The sequence below is a fragment of the Myotis lucifugus genome, unplaced genomic scaffold (assembly GCF_000147115.1).
Source record: "Myotis lucifugus unplaced genomic scaffold, Myoluc2.0 scaffold_86, whole genome shotgun sequence".
NCBI classification, from domain to species: Eukaryota; Metazoa; Chordata; class Mammalia; order Chiroptera; family Vespertilionidae; genus Myotis; species Myotis lucifugus.
Genome location: NW_005871134.1, coordinates 279096 through 305086, shown reverse-complemented (window position 1 = coordinate 305086; position 25991 = coordinate 279096). Strand labels below are relative to the sequence as shown.

General features: G+C 38.8%; 1 protein-coding gene across 9 annotated transcripts in view; it reads right to left on the bottom strand.

Annotated features, from left to right (window-relative positions):
• Positions 1 to 289: 289 nt before the first annotated feature.
• Positions 290 to 25991, bottom strand: part of EMSY (EMSY, BRCA2 interacting transcriptional repressor) — a 79951-nt gene continuing 54249 nt past the window's right edge. For 6 of the 9 annotated variants that reach the window (XM_014457854.2, XM_014457857.2, XM_006091048.3 and 3 more), the window contains 9 exons: positions 25146 to 25319; positions 23356 to 23551; positions 16075 to 16239; positions 14200 to 14355; positions 13138 to 13179; positions 9717 to 9868; positions 7203 to 7766; positions 5743 to 6243; positions 290 to 2296 (listed from right to left, as the gene is read on the bottom strand). In XM_014457854.2, the coding sequence (XP_014313340.1) occupies positions 2138 to 2296; positions 5743 to 6243; positions 7203 to 7766; positions 9717 to 9868; positions 13138 to 13179; positions 14200 to 14355; positions 16075 to 16239; positions 23356 to 23551; positions 25146 to 25319 (2109 nt within the window). In that variant the 3' untranslated portion in view covers positions 290 to 2137. The remainder of the gene's footprint in view (positions 2297 to 5742; positions 6244 to 7202; positions 7767 to 9716; positions 9869 to 13137; positions 13180 to 14199; positions 14356 to 16074; positions 16240 to 23355; positions 23552 to 25145; positions 25320 to 25991) is intronic. The other 3 variants (XM_014457855.2, XM_014457859.2, XM_014457858.2) reach the window with 2 other exon arrangements.

Here is a 25991-nt window from a genome sequence, read left to right as displayed (position 1 = left end):
CTTAGAATAGTACCTGGCACACATTAGATGCTTAATTAATATTTTTTTTGAATAAAAGAATTCATGTTGCCCTTGAAATTAACACCTTTAAGATAAAACAATTTTAAAACTCTCATTTGAAAATTTGTTAATTGTGCACTAATTTTTAAAAAATGTAGACTATGGAAGTTTCATTTGCCATTCCAGTTGCTGAAACACATTAAGGTTAAATTCTCAAAGGGAGATAGGTATGCTATGCTGCCAGAATATATATAGAAGAACGCAATAATTTTATTCAAGTTTGCTCTTGTTACCTGATCCACAAATATTTAAAAGATATTTTATTTTATAAAAACTTACACCTGCAAGTAATGAATTGACCATAAGAGAGGGCTTAACCTGGAATACAGGATATGCTGAGGGGCCTACAAACCCCTAAAATTATATGCAAAATCTAACATGTATATTGGCATGTGTATCTTTTTGGTGAGAGAGTTCATAGTGTAATCAGATTTTCAAAGAAGTCTATGACCCGAGAGGTTAAAAAAATTACTTAACTATAAACAGTCACAAAGTCTTTTAAACATGAATTTGTACAATAAAATAACATCCAACAGCTCCATCTATGGGTAGGTCATCATCACTTAACAGAAATAATGACAACTACCAAAGATCAGTGCATCTTATGAATGCTTGTGTTTAAATCATGTCACTCTAGTGGGAATTTATTAACTATAGTATCACAGTTTTTCTTTCCAGATATAGATGCAAAAATTAGGAGACTGTTGATGAATTCTACTTACAGTACTTCAGCACCAAAAATTGGGCAGTTATGCTGATATATGTATATACAGTTCAACATTTGTCAGTCTTAAAACACTTATTTATAGTGAAATCTATATAAAACCGTTAAAAACATTTCTATGTACATTTTTTAAAAATGAAAAGTATAATTTCCTTTGCCACAACTTGTCAAAACTGCCTTATCCTCCCACCCTTTTACCCCTCACTCTACTTGTGACAGTGGTCACAAGACCCAAACATATTGCTTAAACAAACTATGTCCTAAAAAGGTAGAATGCTTAAAAACATTACATTTAGAACTGTAAATGAACCTTTTATACATTTCAAAGGGGGTTAAACAAAAGTATGTAAAAGATTTTTCAAAGTCTCAGTCCAACATGAATGTGCAATTTCAATGTAAAGATAGCAACATATGAATAATTGGTTTTCCTGAACATAACTGAACATTTCCTTTGGGTCAGAAAATGTTTCTTTTTCCTCTGCTTCACAATGAAACATTTTCTTATAAGTTTTCTTCAAGTGGGGAGGGGGGAGGTGGAAATGTAGGCAATCCTGGTTTACAGGAAATTTGTCAGAAGGAATATAGTCTGCTTTAAAATGTTTACATTTAAATAAATAGAAGGCAAGTGTGCTGGCCTGGAGCACAAAGGAACAACAACACAATAAATTAGCATACAATTGGTGAGAATGTACAAACCACCAAAAAAAGCACTTCCCACTGGTTAGGGATCTGATTTTTCATTATCCAACAAGGACTCTTTAATGCCAGTATTTTTCTAGTTATTTTATAAACTATGATCTGAGCAAATGTAAAATGCTGAATTGGTTAATTCAACCCTTCCAGGGATTTGCAAAAATATACAAGATTAAAGGGGAAAAAAACTGTTCCTGACACACTGTTTCAAAGTACAAACTATTCACATTCTCCTTTTTTGATGGTGTTTTGCTCAGTAGAAACCAGCTGAGGAACATTCACAGAAAAAAAAGTCTCTTTCCACTGCAAGGCAAACTTTTCCATCAGCCACGGTCCAACAGAGGAAGAATATCAGGTCTCCTGCCCTGTAGATGTGCATCTCCTTTTCTTTTTCTTCTTTTTTTTTCCCTTTTTTCTTTCTTTTCACTTTTTTAAAAGTACATTCCCTGTTTTATTTTGCTTTAAAATGCTTCTCCTGCTGCAATTCTTGTTGAAACACTGCTGCTGCGGGATGTACAGTCTAAGCATGGGCAAAGTGCTCTCTTTACACATCAAAGTACAAGGGCTTCCCTGGACACTTGGTAACCAAGTAGGTTTTAAAGTGCACTCCTGTGTCCAAAACACTAGGATCGTTCAGCAGAACTCTGAGAGGGACTGGGCTCAGTTCCCATCCTCTGTGCTACTGTCTATGTCCTGCTCCATTGCTGTTTCATCGTCATCCAACTGCTGACTGGTGAAGTTGTTTAGCTCAAGGAGCCCGCTGGGCTCTACTACCACATTGGAGCTGGAGTGACAAGGAATAGCATACTGGGGAATGGCCTGGAAGAGAAGACACAGGAGAGAAGCTTTATGGTAAGAAAAGGTAACAGAAAGATTCTCCAACAACCCTAAAGAAGGAAAAAGGAATCTGACATTTATTAGACAATTACTACAAGCTAGACACTGTGCTAGGTACTTTCACATGATATTCTACTAAATCCCCATAACAACACTATAAGGAAAACACTATTCCCATTTTACAAATGAGGAAACTAAGAGGGTCAGTGACTTAATCAGAGTCACACAGTTGGTCAGGGTTAATGTCAGGATTCAAAGCCACGTCCTATTAAACTCAAAGTAATCTTTCTACTCCTTGATGGTTCCTCTTCTAACAAGGGAGGTGAAAGCTGTGCCTATTCAAGAGACAGACTTTGAAGGACATTTTCATTTGATCATTAAGCACATTTTAAATGTGTATGTAGTCAGATTTTTTGTTTGTCGTCCCCCCCCATCCCCACCCCCTCTCACATAGCTAATCCTTGTGAAAAAGTCTCAGAGTCAGGAAACCAGGATTTCTGTTCAGCTTTGGCTCTGACTATGGACCTCTGAAAAAGTCACTTCACTTCCTTGAGCTTTAGTTTGCTTTTGTGTAAAATAAGATAGTTGAAGAAGATATATTCTAAAGATCCTTACAGTTTTAAAATTCTACGAATTCCATATATATAGACTCTTTCAGGAGAGTAGATATAGTCTATCTTGTTTACTACTCTAATCTCAGCACCTAGCACAGTGCCTGGAACACAGAGTTAAATAATACATGTGGAATGAATGAACAAACGAATGAATGAACGAATGAATAAACGAACTATACATTACCTCTGTCTACAAAGAATCATGCTTTTTATTCAAAGCATTTACTATCAAAGCACTTCTGCAGACTTCCTTCACTCATCCCCATAGGTATTTTTCTGAATCAGCAAAATCAGTATGTACTTCAGGTAAAAGCTAAGTATAACTAATAAGATCTGAAAATGTTCTAGCAATGTATTAATGATAATTATAATAACATGAGCTATTTTTATTGAATCACTCAGACACTTGACCAGCTGCTTTATATACATCTCCTGACCTAATCCCCAAAACAACACTGTGAGGCGAATGTCATTGTTTCCATTTTATAGATGATAAAACTGAGGTACAGAGATTAACTTTGTTGCTCAAAACCAAAATGCTGATAAGGAGTACAGGTGAGATTCAAATCTAGGTATTTCTGACTCCAAAAGCTTGATTCTTAATCACTATGCTGCTCTCCCCTCTAACATAGCAATCTAGCACATGGTACATGCTAAAAGCTAGCTGAGTATTTTTAAGAGAAACTATTAAATAGCTATTATCCTAATACATGCAATAGATTGCATTTTCATCCCTGTTCAGAAAGTGCAGAAAATAATTTCCAATTAAGCTATCCAAAATTATTTTCAATTTAGTGAGTATACCAATTTAACCCCCCAGGAGCCAAAGTAAATTTTAGTAAAAATAGTATTAGCTACAATTTATTGGGCAATCACTGTGAGCCAGGTACTGTGCCAGGTGCTTCATCTCAATTTTATGTAATCCTTACATCAATCATGTAAAGTAGGCGCACCTTATTCCTGCTTTACTGATGAATAGACTAAGGTACAGTGAGGTTAAGTAAGTAGCCTTGCCCAAAGTCACACAGTGAATGGCAAAGCCAGGAAACCATTCCTTTTTTACTACACCTCTTCAGAGGAAAACAACAAATCCCTTTGTCAAAGATTATTTATTTCACTAACATTTGTTTTTAATAGGGGGAGAAACAAATTATTTAAATAATTCAATGGCCAGTTCTATTTGCCTTTAAGCATTTTCCCCATACTTAATTATATTGTACTAGAGGCCTGGTGCACGAAATTCATGCACTGGGGGGGGGGGGGGGGGGGCGTCCTTCAGCCTGTCCTGCACCCTATCACAGTCTGGGAGCCCTCGGAGGATGTCCGACTGCTGGCTTAGGCCTGCTCCCTGGGGGTGCGGGCCTAAGAAGTCAGTTGGATATTCTTAGCGCTGCCACGGAGGTGGGAGAGGCTCCCACCACTGCCGCTGTGCTTGTGAGCCATGAGCCTGGCTTCTGGCTGAGCAGCGCTCCCCCTGTGGGAGTGCACTGACCACTAGGGGGCAGCTTCTGTGTTGAGCGTCTGACCCCTGGTGGTCAGTGCGCATCATAGCGACTGGTAGTTTAGCCGTTTGGTCGATTTGCATATTAGCCTTTTATTATATAGGAGGATTTGGATTAATATTGGTTAATTTGCATTCTCTCAGAGCTTGGCATCATGGAAAAGGAACTTTACCACAGGAACTGCCAAGTGTGAATTTATGGTAAAATCCTAGACTATTCACATTTCATAAATCTAAAAATTCTCAATTAACTAAAATTGTTGCTCTGATACCTTCTGAGACAAGTATCAGTTTATCAAAAAATGACAATTGTCAAACAGCCTGGTACTCTGCAAGGGGAAAGGGAATAAAACACAACTTCTAAGGGCTAGTCTGAACTAAATCTTGATCTATTATGCATGATGAAAGATGAGTTTAGAATGAAGAGAATGTGAGATTTTTGTTCACTTGCTTGTACTTACCAAGACAGGACAGTAACCATATTAAGATTTTTCAATTATAATGATTGAAATAAAAAGCAAAGATATAAAGTTAAATTACTGAGAAAATTTTCTTACTTGTTTCTCCAGACATTTCAGTTAGTTAAATTTTTTAAAATATATTTTTATTGATTTTTTTACAGAGAGGAAGGGAGAGGGATAGAGAGGTAGAAACATCGATGAGAGAGAAACATCGATGAGAGAGAAACATCGATCAGCTACCTCCTGCACACTCCCTACTGGGGATGTGTCCGCAACCAAGGTACATGCCCTTGACCAGAATTGAACCTAGGACCCTTCAGTCCGCAGGCCGACACTCTGTCCACTGAGCCAAACTGGCAAGGCCTAGTTAAATTTTTATTATCCTAAAAACCATAAATTTGGATCAAAATCAAAAACTGTGTTTTTCCAAGGAAAGGATTCCTAAAATGTACTTGAAATAGAAGTACAATCCAATTATATCCCAGGAGAGTTTGAGCAAAGATTAGGGAGTCCAAAATTGACCCTAGGAAGTTGCCAATCTTCAAGGGTGACCTATTGAATTTAACACTGGGAAGTGTGACTTGCATAAATCAAGCTGACATATAGGCTCAGGACCCATGACTGTCTCTAAGGTGTGCTGTGTGACAATGTCCATCAATTTTCTGGGATTCACTTCCAAAAAATAAGTATAAAATTGTACATTTGAATAAGTATTAAACCAAATTTGTCAATCACCATCTCAAGGTAATCTGTCTTTCTCCATCTCGGTTTGACTTTTCCTATGACATCCCAAAACCCCCCCCCCCCCCCCCAAAGATGCCCAAGAGTTCTCATGTTCTTTCCAATTCTTACCTGGATGATAATTTCTGCCGGGCTCTCTTCAGCTTTCTGTTGGCCTACATTCTGAATATGCATGAACTGGCCTGTTGTAGGCATTCCTGCTGCATCGATTTTCCTTGTTGTTAGGGGAGGGCCAGCAGCAGATGGACTTGAACAGGACTCTCTACATTTCTGTTGCTGGGGAGTGCAATTCGCCATCCCTGTCACCACCACGTGGGTGGAGGATGATGATCCTGCTTCACCAGGGAGCATACTAGTGGCAAGAGCCTTCTTTGGGGGATCCACTACCATATGCTCTACATTTGTATCAATCTGAGCTTCCATCAAAGACATTTTCAAAATGTCTGACACTGCTGTCTTCTCAGAGGTCTGAATGGGAGATATGCTTGTAACTGGTGATGTCAGCTTAGGCACAGAACTGCCACCAGTTATCTTTGTAACTGTGGGTGGCTGGCGCCCCTCAAAAGTTATCTTTGTAACAGAGGATCCTTGGGTTATAATTGGCTGCTCCACCTGAAAACAAATTGGGGTTGTGTGTGTTACAGCTACATCTCTTTGAAAATCTACCAAACACCCCAGACAATATGGCAAAAGAAACATTTGTGCGGTATACTAGGAAGACATTTTGAAGCGTGGTGTTTCAATAAGAGGGCTGGTAGGAAAGAAACTGGCTACTTGTAAGGAATCTAGGGAAAGAGGGGTCAAAAGTTCAGCCAGCCAAAGTTCATACAAATTAAGGGGGAAAAAAGTCACAGCAGTCTTGTTTTCCATGGGGATTCATATTCCCACACAGTATACCTTCAACCTGTCTCAAATTATTTTATATAATCTTCGGCTGTTTAAAATAATAAGGTTTCAAAAAATCTTTTGCTTCAAAATACATTTACACAAACATATTCTATATATTTATGTATTTATAATTTACAAATACACACATCACTCCATAGCCACTGACTTTCCCTAAAATAGCTTTTCTTTCAACTATCCACAAATAATTTCTCTGCAATCTAGAAGATAAATCTAGGAGATAATTTATTAACTAGATGGTGATCATGTAAACTACAAAGGAAGATGTTCAATGAAGCGCCTTAAAAGACTGTAGTTTACTTAGCATTACTGCCACAGAAATAAGAGTTTACAGGCATGGAAATAAATATTTTATACCTAAAAAAATAGAAATAATTTAGGAATATCGCTTCTATGCACTGTTGATCAATGCTGAAGTGATTTCATTAAAAAATGCCTGGATAATCAACTTCTGAGTGCTATGCTTTTCCCCCTTCCTATATTAATGATGTGCATTTCTTCCCTAATGCCAACCTTCTGATGGGGTAAACTAACACCAGCATAATGAGGCTTTCGAGTTTCCTCTTGCCAGGAGAAAGCATTGCTAATCAGGATAGGGTCGTGATGGTTTCATTTTTTCCGGGAACAGAGAAGTTTAACTTTGCATGCTATCAATATTCCGTTACCTGGCTTGCCGGCTGTTTCTCTGACGAGGCTGGGAGCGCCATTTGGCTCTGGGGGGTTTGGGGTTGCACGTAGATTTTTGGTTGGTTCGGAGCCTGCTGCAGTTTAGGGAGCTGCTGTGTGGTTTTCACGGCAAGCACCTGTACTACAGTTTGCGGGGGCTGTGCCATTAAGGTAGGAAGCTGCCTGTCTTTGGCCACGATAGGATGCTGTGTGTGCTGTACATCTGGCTTGGGCTGTGCTTGTTCTTGCTGGAGAGGGGTGAGTTTTTGATGCCTGATGGAAAGCTGGGGCATTTGCGGGAGTTTGTGCTGGAGCTGGTCTGCCTGCAGGTGGATGGTCTGCTTCTGTTTAGTCTGGAAGCACTGCAGAGTTTTCACTTGCAGCTGAGTCTGTTCCAGCTGGGGCTGGCTAAGTTTCTGCTGTTTAGCGGACTGTGACTGAGTCAGGGCAGATCGATAAAACAGACCTGTCTGAGGGTCTAAAGTGTCCATCTCTTCAACCTCGCCCTCCTCAGTTCCAAGTTCCTCGCTGTGTTTGGTAAAAGCAGTGTGGCTGCTTAATGCCTAAGTAAAAAAGGCACAAAGTAAGAATGAAATAAGAAAAACACCTATAATGCTACATTTTCCTCAAACTGGAAAAGACTTGGTTATGAGATTCATGCAAAAATTATCAGAGGGAAGAGCCTAAAAAGACCAAGAAACCTCAAGATTTCCAAATCTAAAGGGGGCTTTACATTGAGACTCCTGTAATTTCAACTCTCAGACATTAAGTACTATAAAAACTAGTCTACTCACTTCTATAAGAAAAGTTTGAGGGCCTGAACTTATAGGTAAGAAGAATAAGGTTGCTCTGCAAGCCCAGCCCAACACAGAAAAAGAAGAAAAGGCTGCCTGTCTAAAGAAACAGCTCTCAAGACTGGTAATCAGAGATGCTAACCATACAAAGATGTAGCAAACCAGCAATGAGGCATCCAGAGAAAAGCCAAGGTTCAGAGAAGCCTACTTTGGCCATGTGCATGCCCAACCTGCCCAGAACAGTGGTCGCCAACCGGTGGTCCGCAGAACACTGGTGGTCCGTGAGGTCTGAAAGGTTGGCGACCGCTGGTCCAGAAGGTAAGAATTGTTGCCTGAGGGACATGCCCATCCCAGTCCCCACAGAGGGCCTCTCTGCTCAGAGTGGAGATGGTTAATCGGACTTCACAAAGGTCTGCAGAAACAACCCTCTGCAGTAGCCCTCCTCACCCCTTTGCTCAGATTCTAGGCCCACTAGGAAACAGCTTCCCAGAGACCCGGCTCCCTGGAGAGAATGACGGGGGAGGGGACAAGAGCACTTCTGTCAGTGGAAAGGGAGACTGTCTGGTGTTGGTTATAATAGTGTTGGGAGGAGCATCGATCTTGAGTGATATGATTTGGGCCAGCCTATCTGACATCTCTGGCTGTCTTGAGAAAGGTCAATGTCAGGACTGGCCAGAAGAGGGTCAGACTCCAGGGAGATCTGACACCTAGCAAAACCTCTGGCCACCTGACTTCCCTCAGTGACACCAATCCCATCCTGTCATAGGCTGTACCTCTATAAGATTCAATTAAAACCGCCCCCCCATCTCTTAACGGACTTACACATATAGGTTTTTAAGTCAACATTTTCTTCATTGCCTTTCTGGTAGTTTGCCTACTATTAGGGTCAACTGCTACCGGTAGTGGAGAGATGGTGATTTATGTAAATACGTATATGTGATATCTATGATATCACTTTATAATAAAGGCAGGCTACTTTGAGTTTAAATCCTGGCTCTGCCACCTAGGATAAGTTACTTAACTTCTGTGAGCATGAGTTTCCTCATTTGTAAGAGGGATAATATACCCATCTTACAGGATCATAGAATTAAACAAGTTAGTGCATTTAAAGCTCAAAGCACAGTATCTGACCAAAAAAAAATCAACTTATCAACATGTTTTTCTTTCTCCCATTATCCTTGGTACCAGATTTTCTGTTTTAATTAATTCATTCTCCCTGTTGAGTCTTTTCCTTCTTCATTGGTCATATATAATAATTTTAAAAAGTCAAATATTTATTTACCTACTTATTCATAATGTTTCCATGAGGACTCATTATAAAAGCAAAAAGTAAAACAAATAAGAAAAAAAAAAAAACCTTAGTAACAAAAACCGAAACAAGCCAACTTTTATTTCATTTGAAACTTACCTCAGTGATAAATTCTTTCATAACAATAAAAATCACAGAAGCAGCGGCCAATTCTGATGTCATAAATTCATCTAGATAGCCCCACCCTTTCAAAATAGTAAGAGTTCACAGAAAATCCAAGAATATTATTTCTTAGTTACTTTCTGTTAAGACTTTCAATTCATTTCCTCTATTCACTCCTCACAGATGAAAGAAGTACACAAACACTCTCTGATTCAGTTGTTTCTCCTCTTACAAGAGAAGATGAAACTGAACCTCATTTCAGGCAAAATGCTGTTACAGAAGGTAGGAAGGAAAAGAAGAGGTACAACCTGCTGCATAATGTGGGTAATTGCTCCTGGGGAAGATGCTGGAATGGACTTCACCACCACTGAAGTCTGTGTTGCAGTCTGTGACTGAGCCACATGGTGGAGTAGTGTCCGCTGGGGCTGGGAGGGCTGTTGGGGTTGGGAGCGATGGCTGACTGAAAATAGAGGAGGTGATGATATTTCTCCAGAAATCACTACAGCATATGTAGCTAGTAGTCATTTTAAACAAATATATGTGATACTGCCTCAGAGAAAGTGTGATACTGTGAACTAGGAGGTAGAAGACCAGAGTCTGCCCATCTATGAGCTGTGTGACTCTGAGAAAGTCACACCCTCCTATGAGTTGTACTCACTTTCTCCAGTGATCTTTATCCCACTAAATAAAATAATAACCAGTTTCTGTAATGGAATCCCAGATTAATTTCTTTAGGGATCGAAAGACAATACAAGTTTATTTAATCTCTTGACCCCAAATCCAAATGAAACAAAAACCAGAAGCATCTACTCCTTTATGTTTATACTAGAGGCCCAGTGTACGAAAATTGTGCAGGGGGCGGGGGATCCCCTCAGCCCGTCCTGCACCCTCTCGCAGTCCGGGACCCTTTGCTCCTTACTGCCCACCACTGCTTGGCTTGCTGCTCCTTAGCGCTGTGGAGGAGGAGGGAGAGGCTCCCGCCACCGCTGCTGCACTCGCCAGCTGTGAACCTGGCTTCTGATGAGTGACGCTCCCCTTGGGGGAGCACACTGATGACCAGGGGGCAGCTCTTGTGTTGAGCGTCTGCCCCCTGATGGTCAATGCGCATCATAGCAGTCTTTCTGGTTGTTCTGCTGCAGTGGTCACTTAGGCTTTTATTATATAGACTAGAGGCCCGGTGCACAAAAATTTGTGCACTTGGGGGGGTCCCTCAGCCCGGCCTGTGCCCTCTCGCAGTCTGGGACCCCTTGGGGGATGTCCACCTGCTGGCTTAGGCCCGCTCCCTGGGGGATTGGGCCTAAGCTGGCAATCAGACATCCCTCTGGCAGCCCAGGAGCCCTCAGGGGATGGCCACTTGACAGCGGGGACCAGGCCTAAGCTGCAGTTGGACATCCTTATTGCTGCTGAGGAGGCGGGAGAGGCTCCCGCCATCAATGCTGTGCTGGCAGCCGTCAGCCTGGCTTGTGGCTGAGCAGAGCTCCCCCTGTGGGAGCGCACTGACCACCAGGGGGCAGCTCCTGCATTGAGTGTCTGCCCCCCGGTGGTGTGTGTCATAGTGACCAGTCATTCCCAGTCGTTCTGTTAGGGTCAATTTGCATATTACCCTTTTATTATATGCCTGGTGCATAGGTGGGGGCTGGCTGGTTTGCCCTGAAGGGTGTCCCGGTTCAGGGTGGGGGTCCCACTGGGGTGCCTGGGCCAGCCTGGGTGAGGGGCTGAGGGCCGTTTTCAGACTGCCACACCCCCTTCAGGGTGGGGTCCCTGCTGGAGTGCCTGGCCAGCCTGGTGAGGAGCTGAGGGCCGTTTTCAGGTTGGCCACACCCCCTTCAGGGTGGGGGGTCCTGCTGGGGTGCCTGGCCAGTCTGGGTGAGTGGCTGATGGCTGTTTTCAGGCTGCCAAGCCCCCCAGCGGGGACCCTCACCCCATGAGGGTGTGGCCAGCCTGGGTGAGGGGCTGATGGCTGTTTGCAGGCTGGCCACAGCCCCTTCAGGGTGGGGGTTCCCGCTGGGGTGCCTGGCCAGCCTGGGTGAGGGGCTGATGGCTGTTTGCAGGCTGGCCACGGCCCCCAGCCACCCAAGTTCCCAGTGGAGGCTGGCTGGAAGCAGGTGTCTGGGATTTATTTATCTTCTATAATTGAAACTTTGTTGCCTTTAGCGGAGGCCACAGCTGGCCAGGGCAGGCAGGAAGCTTGGCTTCCTCCATCGCCGGGGCAACCAAGCCTCCTGCTTGGTCCAGCTCCATGGCTGCCGGCCGCCATCTTGGTTGGGTTAATTTGCTCTGATTGGCTGGTGGGCGTGGCTTGGGACATAGCAAAGGTACAGTCAATTTGCATGTTTCTCTTTTATTAGATTAGATAGCCTTACAGTTCCTAAAGCTGTAAGAGGTCAAGATGATACTGCAGAGAGTGTCATCACTAAGAGTCACACCTGGATTCTGCCCCACGCTGCCACCAACCAGCTATGGGAATTTGAAGAGGTCATGAAAACTTTATTTAACCTCTAAAACTTAAGAGATTTTGTTGGTTTGTTTGATTTTTGTTTTTTAATGGGATAATAATAATTTGTTTCTACCTAGAAGGGGACCAAATGAAGTAATGGATTGAAAACATTCCTTAAGTTGTTAAGTACTAAAATATAAAGTTAACAAAATAATACATCTTCTCTTAGCTCATCTGACCCAAATAAGAGTATACATTGAAATAACCCCACTTTTTTTTTTGCTACAAAGATCCCATGTAGTAAACTATCTATATTGATGCCAATCGATCATATTTTACCAGCCTGAATTTCAACATTTTAAACAGTACAAACATTCACCGCTTCTTATTCTACACAGCTTTAAAAATGCTTATATTTACTGAGAAACCAACTTTCTGAATCAGGAACAGAGTAAAGAATTCTAGAAAATAAGCTAAGAATTTGAGAATATGAAAACTCAATAATCCAAGATTCTAATGCTCATATATATATTTTTTAAGTATATTTTTATTGATTTCAGAGAGGAAAGGAGAGGGAGAGATAGAAACATCAATGATGAGAGGGACTCATTGATCAGCTGCCTCCTGCATGCCCCCTACTGAGGATCAAGCCCACAACCTGGGCATGTGCCTTTGACTGGAATCAAACCTGGGACCCTTCAGTCCGCAGGCTGACGCTCTATCCACTGAGCCAAACTGGCGAGGGCTAATGCTCAAATATCTTGATCTACAATTTCAAGTAGTAGTGGTTTCATACTTAGAAAAGTCATCAGTGGGGTATCCAAGTAGAAGATGATCACTACAGAAATCAATGTAAAAATGCCATTTATGTGTTATAAGTACAGAACTTTAAAACTATCCAGTGAAATATAAACAAGCTTTATTTCTATAACACTTTCTATCTATACTCAAAAATGCATTTTTCTATTGTTGCTGTATGTACATACTAGTATGCCTACATCTGGAAGAAGGCCACAGGGTGAACATTGGAAAACAGCTTAACTGGGCCAAATAAATACCATAAACTCACTTATTTCTTTAAAGAACTCTTTTCCCCCCCAATATCAAATTGTTTATTTCTGAGAAAAAATCCCACTATTCTGCAAAAAGAAAATCTCTCTTCCTTTCTTTCACTGATTGGAGCTTTCCTTTCCTCTACCAGATCAGAGTAGAGCGTATACATTGAAGTGGTTCTCCCCCAAACAATCATCTTTTACCTTTGGTTATACAACAAATGGATGCACACCACTCACCTAGAAGGGGAAAAGCAACCTCTGTCCCCTCATCACTGCATTCTGAAAAGGATAAGTATGGGAAGAAATCATAGGTCTTTTCATCTATTTATGATAATCTAGTCTATACCGAGGTCAATACTGATTCCCTAACATACTGCCCTCTGCTTTATTTAGCTTTCTGCTAAATATCTCTGAAGTAAATGCTAGATGGCTTTTCATAATCTTTAAATGGATTTTCCATTTGGCAATTTTAACCCATTAGTCTTAATATCTTCTAAAATGATGCCAAAGAATTCCCTTTCTGCTTCAGTATTTACATCCTTCAAATATTTTTAACTTTATGTTCTCTTTTAATCACTGCTAAGGAATACTTAAGACAGGTGTTCTTTACATAGTGCCTCATAAGTCCTCTCTCCTAACCCTGAATTATTCACATTACTACTCTCTGAACTATTTCAAATCTCAAGGTAATGAAGTGTCCAAAACAGAAAGCAGTATTCCAGGTGTGGTTTCACCAGCATCTGAAAGAATCTATTATCCTTCCTGCTCCATTCTCTATATACAACATCCAAAAATCTCATTAGTATTTTGCTTCCAGGCTGTATTTTAAACAAATACCTAATTCACTTTCCACCAGAACTCATAAGTATTTATAATAACTTAAAAATTTCAACATTTTTTTCCTTTACATTAAAAAAGGGTTGGATTTTCTACCTTCTTTCTCCCTTGATCCATCTCTCCCCCTCCTCCAAAATTAAAAAGTTCGGATGCATAAAAAATGTTTATCTCTAGATAAAAAAATATTTATCCTCTCTCTAAAAGTGTTACCCTATAGTCACAGATATTATTTATGGCCAACTTGCAGTTTTATATTACTTGCAAACTGTAGCAACCTATTACCCACCTCTCCCAACCCCTAGTCATAAAAGAGTAATCCCAAGGACAAAGCGAATTTGCTCTCAGAGCAAACTGAAAAAGATCTGGAAATGTAAAAAATATATTCTCCCCCAAACAACCACCCTATGAAATGCAGAAAGGTAGCTCTCCTACCTTAATACTACTTTTTAAAAGGACACCTACCTGTAGTGATGTATTCAGCAACGAGTTCTGACTCTACTACAGCAATTGATGGACTCTCGGGAGAATGTCTCTTTTCCTGGGTCATCTGAATAGGCACTGCCATTTGACTCAAGTCAATAGTAGGTTGTCTTGGTTTAGATTCCAATTTTTCCTTTACTGCATAAAAAAGTCAGGGGAAAAGTTAACTTTTATTACAAACAAGTACCCAAACCAGAGTTGTCCATGGGAATAACGAACCAGACCTCTGGGGTGCCACACTGGCAGTGACTAAGGAGACAATGAGTTGAAAAGGAAAAATCAGACTGCTATGCAAGGGTATAGAGTCCACAACTTGTGCAATCATACCCAAAAGCCTAGCAAAAAGGACTCATATGCAATCAGAGTAAAATCCCCCCCTAATATCATTAGGCCAGACAACTGGTTCTGTTTCCCTTATACACATTTCCCTTACAACATTTTCTTTACCCTTCTTCAAGGGAGTCCCTGGTATCCTTGAGTTCACCAACCTGAAAACAAAGGGTGAATAAGCAGTACATAGCATGATTTCCACTCAGGCACATCTACCCTGAATTATACAACTCAGTGATCAGTTTAATTTGTTCTATTAAAATTTTAAGGTAATCTCTAAAGAAATATTATAGTATTTTTAATGACTTTTAAAAAATAAAAATTTTCAACATTAGAAAAAATGGCTTCTGTGTTCCTGCAAAAAAAAAAAAAAATGTCTTCTAGAATAGTCTAGAATCAGGAATGGTCTCTGTGGACAGATTTATATCTTATCACTTTTTCCACAGAATCTACTCATTCAGTTTCTACATTCTTATAAGGCATTAATGAAAATGGCTGAGTATGTAAAAAACAAGGAGCTGAGGAAATGACTAAGGCTAAAAATAATATCACTATTTAAAAATGTTAACCAAAGACTTACATTAAATACTAGTATTCTTGGGGTAGTGTAGAGTGGATGTCACAACAAAGAGTAGTAACCAATAATCAAGTCCACTGAATGATCATTCATATTATTCCCACAAAGCATATAATGTGACAAAATCAAGATAATCATTTAAACAAAGAAAGCAAAACAAAGCCAAAAGAATAGAGAAGTCGCTCTATAAGTAGAGAGGACATTGAACTAGGAATCAAGACATTGAATCTCACTCTGCCACTAACCTACTGGGTAACCTCTCTAGTTTCAGTTTACTTATCCATAAAATGAAAGGATTGGATGAGATCATTGCTAAGGTCCCTTAAATACTCTGACAATCTTTGACCTATTATAATAGAGAGGTCAGTATTTATAACACAGGTTTTGCCTAGTTCGTTGAAGATATTTAGTAACTAGAAATACTGACAGAATCTTGTGAGGATAGTTTTGCATGGAAGTTCAAGTAAGTAAATTATATAAAGAAATATGAAGATAAAATTAAAACAAATCAGAATGCTAGAAAGGGCCATTAATGGTGTTTTATGAAAATAAAACTGTCCCACCAATATCAAGGAGGATGACGGGCCCTTCAATCTGCTTCCTACTATTTTTGAATAGAGCTGGTGTACTGTATCTATCTTTCCACTTAGAAGTAACAGACCTACTCCTTTCTGGTGACAAGAGCAACAGGATTGTCCACTTAAGTCAGGAGACAGAGAAGAAAGCTCTGCCATTTTTTTCTACCTTTCTACTGACTATATCTATCCTTCAGTACTCCTGTGCACATCTTAATGAACTGACAAGTAAGAAGACTGCACCAATGATTATAGACAAGTCCAGAGGGGGGAAATGTGCTCAAATAACAAAGAAAATAGAACAGTGGTAGTATTTTAGCACCACCCATCTCTAGAGAAAACATGCTTCATTCAATTGAGCATGTGAGTTCATACCTGTTGTCTGTTGGAGTTCTAACAGAGCTTTGATTGTTGAAGTAGCTGATTGTGATTCACTGGATACATCCTGATAAATTATGGTGGGGCTAGTCTCCATTGCAATCTCATGTTCTGACCAATCCTGACGCCGGGAAGCAATTACATGAACTACAGGCTGGGAATCTGTTTTATATTAGTTAAAAAAAAACAAACCCTATAAACAAAGTTTCTCTTAAAAAAAAAAAACAATTTGCTTTTTAAAAATCTTTGTATTTATTGTAAACTTCATGCTTTATCTCCCCAAGAAGACTTGTAAGCCCCCAGAGGGCAAATGTCTTTCATGTCTGTATTCACAGAATTATTCATTCAGTAACTGAACAAACTAGGCACCTATGTGCCAGAGTCTATATTTGGCATTGAGGATACAAAGGAGCTCACAGAATAATCAGAGGATTCTCAAGAAGCACACAATCTGGTTGGGGAGACAGACATGTAAAAAAGACAAGTTACAATTCAATGTGATAACTGCTATAATAAATAGGTGTGTACTTGTGTAAGTGGGTATATATTTGTGTAAGAACAAATGCTATAGGAGTCTTATTTTCCCAAATGCAGCTGAAAATGTGCTCTGTATTACAACCTCAGCATTCAGTCAACACTTATTGAATGACTGATTTATTGAAAGGAAATCTTGTCCACTAACAACAGGACTGGATAGATAATCTAGAAGCAACCTGATATAACAGGACACATACAACATTTGAAATTCAAAGTCTTAGGTTACAGCCTCAGCTCTATCAATTATTAGCAAGTTGGTTCTTTGGGTCTTAGTATCATTATTTAATTATGGCAACAATAAAATCACCTCTCTACCTCACAGAATTTCTGAGGATCTGAGGATATAACAAAATCATATATGTAAAAGAGCTCTGTAAACTATGAAGGGCAATAGAAATATTGTTGTGGTAGTGGTGGCCTGAAAGTCCTCCATTCTAAGACTTTTTGTTAGTTTCAAATTAAATTACACCCTAATTCAAGGTTTATTATATTCATGCTATACTGGTATGCATGTAAATACTAAATGTGCATCAAATCGAGCAACAAACTATTTATGAGTTTTCTATCTACAAAATAAGCAGATTGGACTAGACTACTGTTAAGTTCCTAAACTCCTTTGTCCAAAACACCACACAGAAAATTATGCAAGATATATAAAGGTATGATCCCTACTCCCAAGTTTGGATTATATAATGAAAGAGACATAAAATAAAGATATACATATAGCTTTGTATTTTGGGGTAAAACCAAATGATTAGGGCAAATAAGATGAATACATAGAAAGAAAAAGTCTGCTTTGAATTGGAATGGTCAGTGAAAGCATCACAGAATAATAAAAAGAATTCATGTAGTCCCCCAAACAAGAATAAATGCAACATAAGTTTGACCTTCTATGAATATTATATTTTTGAAAACCACAAATTTGTCCCAAAAGGTTGGGGAAACAACTATTAAAAAAAAGAGAGCGATAAAAATAAACCAATAGTCTTCTCAAAGAAAACAAAATCAGTTTACAATAAATCTGGAATTTTTAATTAACATTAATAAGTTATTATACACACACACACACACACACACACCCAAATGGGTAGGACATAAGGCATATGAAGGATGTATAACTTCCATTAAACTTCCTCCAAAATCTAGAAAATTAAAGGATACTATCCCGGAATACCAAATGCTATGTGAAGCATATAACCATTTTTCTTTACTCATTCTAAGTAGATATATAGAACTTAAACTTAAGAGAATTATATTAGGGAATCATTCTTTTTATATAACCTAAGTTCTCAAATTTAAAAAATTCCATTGATGATATAAGTACCCCTTGGTTGGATGAGAGGACCGATAGGCAAAGAATGACTTGGCAACTCCACTCCATATACATTGATTATCTAGAAGAAAGCAAGGACTTCATTTGTAGAGGGATATGGTAGAGGCTAGAAAAGGAACACAAATTTCCACATGGGAACACCTATCAGGGACATCATCACAAATAACATCATCCCATAGAGACTGGGGAGATTGCTCACTCTCTGTCCATACTCAGAAAGAGTAGCTGACCATCACAAAGTATTACCGAAATAACCCCAAATCTATGACAGAATGAGAGAGTAAACCTTGATGTGAAAACCATTTCTTGAGTGATTTTCCTCTCTACCTTTGGCTTATGTTTAGTCTGATAAATCTACTGCCTATCAAGTCTGATGCTGGGGTCAGAAAGTAATGACTGAGGTACCAGGAATCTGATTTCATAGTACCATCTGATTATGTGATGTGCATCCATCTTGTAGATTTTTTTGAAGGTTTAATGGAAATTATGCATCCCTGGTGTTGTACATATTCTACCCAGTATTGTTGTTATTTTTTTTTGAAGGAGTGTGGGGTGTAGGGGAGGAATACAGTTTTTAAATGGTAATTAAAAATTCCAGATCTATTGTATGTTGATTTTGTTTTCTTTGGGAAGGCTATTTTTTTTAAATGACCCTATATCTCTTGAAGATGGTGGCCTGCTAACCCTCAGATATCTTTCCCGACAAATTACTTAGCAAGTATTTATTAAATACCTACCACATGTTTTGTACTAGAGATACACACTGTATCCAAAGGCAGACTCAGACATCTCTATGAAAGAATGTCTCTATGTCTTTACTATAAAATGCCTATATCACATTTTCATAATATCATAAGACCTGTCAGCCAGAAAAGATTTAAAAGTTCATTTAATGCTCTCAGCAATCCTATGCTATAATCTTCACAAAGTACCACCGCCAGTCCAGGAACACCACCACCAGAGAACTCACTACTTTCTAAAACAGTTTCCTTCCCAACTCTGCACAATATAACAATTAGAAAATTTTCTTTAATGGAGTGGAAGCAGGTTTTTCTGTTACTTCTACCCAATGGTTCTAGTTTCCTCCCATGTATCTACACAGACCAATTCTTTTTCCTCTTCCTCAAGATAACTGATGATATCTCCCATGCTCCCCCAACCCAACTCAATCTTCATCATCTCTTCTCCATGATAAATGGTCTGTCTTCACTAACCATTCCTCATATAAAATGATTCCCAGATGCCTTACCCAACTAAACCATCTCTTCTAAACTAAACCCAAGATGTCTACATCCCTTTTACGATGTAACATGTACCTTCCCTCTGAAGTATTGTCATAAAGCCTAAGGCCTTCATAGTATTTAATTGTCTAGACAGCATCACCCAAAATGTTCCAGAGAACATTAATTTCTCAAGATGTTCTACAAAAAAAGGGTCCCATGGTCAAAAAAGTTGGGGAGCATTTTACATTATATACTGCACTCCTCATATTAGCACGTAACAGCTCTGAAAAGTTATGCAATAAGTATGCTTTGCTTAACTCTGATTTATTCCTCACCTCCTTGGGGGTGGGAGATAATGGGAAAAGTTAGAAACTATAAGTAGAATCAAAAAATTCCCCTGGCATAAGAAATATCCTTATTTCCAGGACTTGTGTAAGACAAATCATCAGAAAAACATCTGAAATCAAAAAAAGGTTGATTTATTTTTACAGTAGAATGCCAACTATCAAATATACAAATAATGAACTTTAGAAAATCATCAATGGATGCTAAAACTAGTAGATAAATGTTTAACGAGGAACATGATATTTATATAGTTTCAAAGTATCTCCTCACAAATGGGGAAGATATCACCTCAGCCAATTGATCAACATTAAATTAACATCAATATAGGGACAAACTAACATCATGTGCCTACTAATGAGATAAAACTAAGGACACAATATCATATCTGTGGAATTCTTGCTGAATTTAATCAAGAGCAAACATCAGACAAAACAACAGAAGAATATTCTACAAAGTAACTGCTCTATACTCTTCAAAAATGTCAAGATCAAGAAACACAAAGAAAGGCTGAAGGATTGACTAAAGTTAAAGGAAAATGAAGAGCCATGATAATTAAATGCAACTAAATGCAATGCAGTCTTGAATTAGATTGTGGACTGAAGAAAAAAGTATAAAGAATATTATTAGACAATTGATGACATTTGAATGGATTATAGATTATAAAATCATAGCTTTAAATTTCTTGATTTTGATAACTGCATTTTAGTTATGAATAGACTAACCCTTAGGAAATATGAACCTACAAATGTAAGTATTTAGGGGTAAAGGACATGATATCTATAACTTGTTCTCAAATGGGGGGGGGGCGGGTGGAGGGGTTTAGTTAGAGAAGCAACAATAAAGCTAACAGGGCAAAATGTAAACTAGTGGTGAATCTAGATAAAGAGTATACACAGGAGTTCTTTTTACTCTTCCTGCTACTTTCTCCTATCTTAAATTACATTAAAAAATGTTGCTATTTGCGGGGTGGGGAGGAGGTGGCGCTAAAAACCACAAAAGCAATATAAAAGAAAAATGGACATCTAAGTAGTGCTTAGATTCCTAGCAGTTATAACACTCAAATACTCAAAACAGCACAATTTTAGACTGACTCAATCGTTTATCCTTTTCTCTTTATTTTTTATTTTTTTAAAAATATACTTTATTGATTTTTTACAGAGAGGAAGGAGAGGGATAGAGAGTTAGAAACATCAATGAGAGAGAAACATCGATCAGCTGCCTCCTGCACACCTCCCACTGGGGATGTGCCCGCAACCAAGGTACATGCCCTTGACCAGAATCGAACCCGGGACCTTTCAGTCCGAAGGCCGACGCTCTATCCACTGAGCCAAACCAGTTAGGGCTATCCCTTTCTCTTTAAATCACAGCATATATATGCCCAACACCTTGTCTTTGTGAGTATGTACTAAAGAGCTATACAAGGATATGGGAAGAAGGGTAAATGCAGATTATAAAAACTGGCTTCATATTCAATTACATTAGATACGCTTAGTCTGAACTATAAAATATGTCTGTATTACAGAATATTTTTTAAAATACAAAATGAAAGAAAACTAATAAATAAAAACAGATGATGATGCTTATATTATAATAGATCAAAGAGCAGAAAAACCTTATACTCAATCACATCTAGAAATAGCCAAACTCTTGCACCATTCTTAGAATGACAACTGAAGACTCACTAATGAAGTGACATGTTTGGAAAGTACTGACTGATTTAGGGCTCCCTTAGGAAAAGAAGAACAATTTTAAAAGATCATCTGAGATTATTCTATATAATAAGGAGGTAATATGCAAATGGTCGTTATGCTGTGACATGTAACGACCAACAGCAGAAGGGCGGGGCAGCGAGCTATGAGCGACAGAGAGCTACGAGCGGCAGTGGGCCAGGCGGCCAAGCTGAGGCAAGCAGCAGCAAGCTACTTGCGCATGGATTTGTGCGCAGGGCTACTAGTATATATAATCTCAGATACAGATGCGCACGAGCGCGTGCACACACGCACACACAAACACACACACACTCTAGAGCAGCGGTTCTCAACCTGTGGGTCGCGACCCCTTTGGCGGTCGAATGACCCTTTCACAGGGGTCGCCTAAGACCATCCTGCATATCAGATATTTACATTACGATTCATAACAGTAGCAACATTACAGTTATGAAGTAGCAACGAAAAAAATTTTATGGTTGGGTCACAACATGAGGAACTGTATTTAAAGGGCCAGAAGGTTGAGAATCACTGCTCTAGAGACCCAGTGCACAAATTTGTGCACAGGTGGGGTCCCATCCCCCCCCCCCGCCCCCCGGCCAGCGATGGGGCCGACTGGGGCCAGCTCACCCAGTTCCCATCAGGGCCTGTGGGGGTTGGCCAGCTGGGGAGGGACCACAGGAGGTTGGCTGGCCGGGGAGGGACTGTGGGACGGCTCCAGGGCATGTCCAGCCCTCTTGTCCAGTCCCGATCGGCCAGACCCCAGCAGCAAGCTAACCTACCGGTCGGAGCGTCTGCCCCCTGGTGGTCAGTGCATGCCATAGCGACTGGTCGAGGTTGACCAATAGATCAGACACTTAGCATATTACACTTTTATTATATAGAATATATATATTCATGTCCCCCTTTTAGAACCAATGCATAAGCTAAATATTTTATGTATTTTATAAAATGAGTGACATAGTGTTCATTTGTTAAAATCGACTTTTTTATTTACTTTGAATTGATGAGTTTTCAAAGACCATTTCAAATGCTACTTCTTCATGAGGCTTTCTCATCTGCTCCTCACTGGAGTATGAACTTTCAGCATTTGGTATTTTTGTTAGTAATAACATTTTGTTACTAATAAAATTCTTATACTGAAGTTGTACATTTAATTTTTTTTAATCCCCTACTCTAGAGTTTAAGCTCCTAACGAGCAAGAACTATATTTTACTCAGCCTTTCTAGGGTCTCTAGCATAATGCTTAGTACATAGTATAAACTAACAAATAATAAAGTGTTTGCACAATATGAAGAATCTATATTAGAAAAGTGCTAACAAAGCACCCCAGAAAGGATAATGGGAAGGCAGGGAGAGAAATAGAGTGACTAGGAATGACCAAGGGAATATAAACAGCTTTGCTTAGATGCATCAGAGTGCATAAGCATGGGCATAACATACTGCCTGACAGTAAGAGTGATTTAAGGTAACTGAGTATTAGATTTGTAGAAGGTCTCAAAGATTATGATCATGATCTTTCAAGTGACTTCCTAGAAGAACATAATTAAAACAGCACTGAAAACAAAAAGCTTCCCTACTATGAATTATGGCTTCACAGCCCCTTCCTTATAATTAGGAGAGTCATATAATTATTATCTAAACTGGGATACCTTTGAGAATGAAAGGGAATGCTATTAATAATAATGCTAGAACAGACATAAACTAGGACTTGTCCCATGCAAACTGCAATGCATGATAGCCTACTTACAGCCCACTTGTAGCCTACCTCTGGCCACCTTGACTCTTTCTCAAGATTCGGCAACAACCATTTCAAAAGGTATATTCACTTTCTTGCATACTTCTACCTACCCAAAGAAAACAGGAGGAATCATAGCTCTAAGCAGTTTGTAATACCTACCTGTCAAAATCATTATCCTAAGTTTACCAATTATTTGATGAACATATGCCATGCAGTAAAGAATGGTAGGCCTTACCAAAAACAAAACTTCAGCTCACTAATTACATATCAAACAAAAGAAAATCAAATCAAAAGAAGTGACAAATAAAACCATATTTATTTAAAATTTCTAGATGCAACTATTCTGGAACTAGGGCAGTATTTTCAGCAGTAATTATATAAAATGAATCTCACCTTGGGAACTTTGGGAGGACTCTGTAGAAGAGGAACTATCTGTATAACTTTGTGGTTCTTCTTTTCCCTCCTGAATAGAAGAATTACTGGCCTCTGCCACCCTGGATGCTTGCTGTAATGTTTCTGTGACCAGCTGCCTTGTTTGTTCACTAACAACTGTGGCTTGAAATGTCACTGGTTTGGGTTTAATAAGAACCTAGGAGAAAAGCAGAAATATACCAAGTTCAAATTTTAGAGCACTATTTAAAATGTTAAACTTCTATGTCATGAACAATAATATTTCTTTGGTGTACAAAACAGCATTCGGTACATTTACTATGTTTTGGGCACAACATTGTTCATCAAAGCCTAATTCAATCTATGAGCAAATTATAGTCAAGCTACATAAAACAATTTAAGTGGTACATGCCATATAACAGCCATGATTCTGACAAGAGCATCTGCCCCTCTTTTTCCTTGCCTATGATGTATTCAGGAGTCATTTTACAATCTAGGCTATATAGTAGAAATGAGTCACAAGAAAGATACAAAAAGCCTAGATTCTCAGTGGAATTTTTGTGTCACAATAACAGTTCCAGATTTCACCAGTCTGAACATTAATTAACATAGTAAAAATAAAACCTTAATTTGTTTAAGTCACTGTTCTTTGGTTTTTCTATCATTAGTAACCAAATGAAATTCCTGACACATGTATACAAAGTAAACTTGCTTGGGACCGAAATCATCTTTGAAAAAATCCCCAGAGGAACAATGATGTAGTCAACTATTAGAAGCAATATGGAATATGTGGTAGATCAACTCTTGGCAAAGGTGAAAACCACAGATACCAAAGCAAGTGAAATGAAGAAAGATTTTCAAAGTGAACCATTTCACTTCAAAATTTGGACTCTTGGAGTTGACTTCAATTGGGTACATGGAATAATGTTAACTCACCACATTTATTTTTTATTTCTCCCACATATAAGATTTTAAACCTTTTCAGACTCTATTAAGTAACCCATTTCTAAGAATTCAAGAATGAAAACATAATACAACTTAGATAATGGAACAAATAAAATTGTTCCAGTTGAATTTTAAAGGCAATTTGGACTTACTTCTAATCATCAAACTTACTTGTTTAGATAGTAAACTATTTAGCTATAATTCTAAGGAATCATTCTAAACGCAAATTATTATTTTATAGGTAAATTACTACTTTTTACAAAAATTCTAGAATAGCATTTCTCAACCAAAGCTACCTTGCTTCCTTTGATATTCTCAGACATCATGTAAAATACACAGCAGCCCAGCAACATAAGATTAATTCCTGAGCCTCAATTTCCCAAGCAAATTTCCAGAAAAGCTCCCTTAGTAGTAGAAAAAATGAACAGATCACTAGCTTCTCTACTATTTAAGTTTCAAGTAAAGCAAATTTTTTAAGTAAATAAAGTGCTTTCAAAGGCCATATTAGCTTATAAAAAGTAAATAATTTTCTCTGAGAGTTGCTAAATAACTACCATTCTTCCTCAACAATATACTCCTCAAATAACAATACATAACTTCAACAAATTTTATTCCAAGGGATTTTCTCCAATCTTTGCTCTTAATAAGACACAAATATTTAGATATTTTTTTAAAGTGTGAGGAGTGAAACAAAGGGTTTGAAAACAGATGGATAATTATACACATGTAGTCATAACTTTTAATAATTTTTAAAAAATATTACTGATCTTTTCATTCAAATTTCTTTGGAATTTTAGGAATTTAAAATATACCTGAGCCATGAAAAATCACCATATCTTACAGTATACCTGTGTTTTCCCTTGCTGCCCATAAACAATTTTTGTTGGGATGATTTTAGCTGCTGGTTGAACTGTGGAACCTATTCCTTTTGGTTGCGTTACAATCATTTTGGTGATGGGTCTTGTAGCAGTGATGATAGCTGGCTTTGCTCCCGTTGGCACTGTCTGAATAGTCTTTTCTCCCTAAATTGAAGTCAGTAACATATGAGATTTATAAGCATTTAAATGATAAAAACTGTGCTTTTACTGAAAAATCACAGAAAAGGTTTTATCAGGATAATGGGAAAAAGAACTATAAATTGTGCAATAAAGTACAATGTTTCAAGGTGATCAAAAATCCTAGAGTTAGTTGAAATGATCTTAGAAGTCATCTGACTTTCTATCCAAAGAAGGCATTAATTATTTCCTGATGAGTAAATTAAAAGAATTACTGAATAAGAATACCTACTATACTGCCTCATTCATAGACTACATATATTAGAAGTCAGAAAATTAAAGAAATACCAGAGGCCCAGTGCACGGGATTTGTGCACTGGTGGGGGGTGTGGCCTGCAGTGATTGGCCAATATTGGGAGCGCTGCTCATCCTGGTCAGCCAAGTGGCTATGGACTGCCCTCTGAGCGGCTAGTCCTGCTGTGGTAAGCCGAGCAGCACTCCCACTGTGGCAGTGTACTGACCACCAGGGGGCAGCTCCTGTGTTGAGCATCTGCTCCCTGGTGGTCAGTGTGCATCATAACAACTGCTCAACCGGTCGGTCTGCCGCTGGGCTTTTATTATATAGAAATAGAGGCCCGTTGCGGGAAGATTCCTGCAAGAATAGGGCTTCCTGAGACCGCAGCGAAGCAAGAGAAGGGA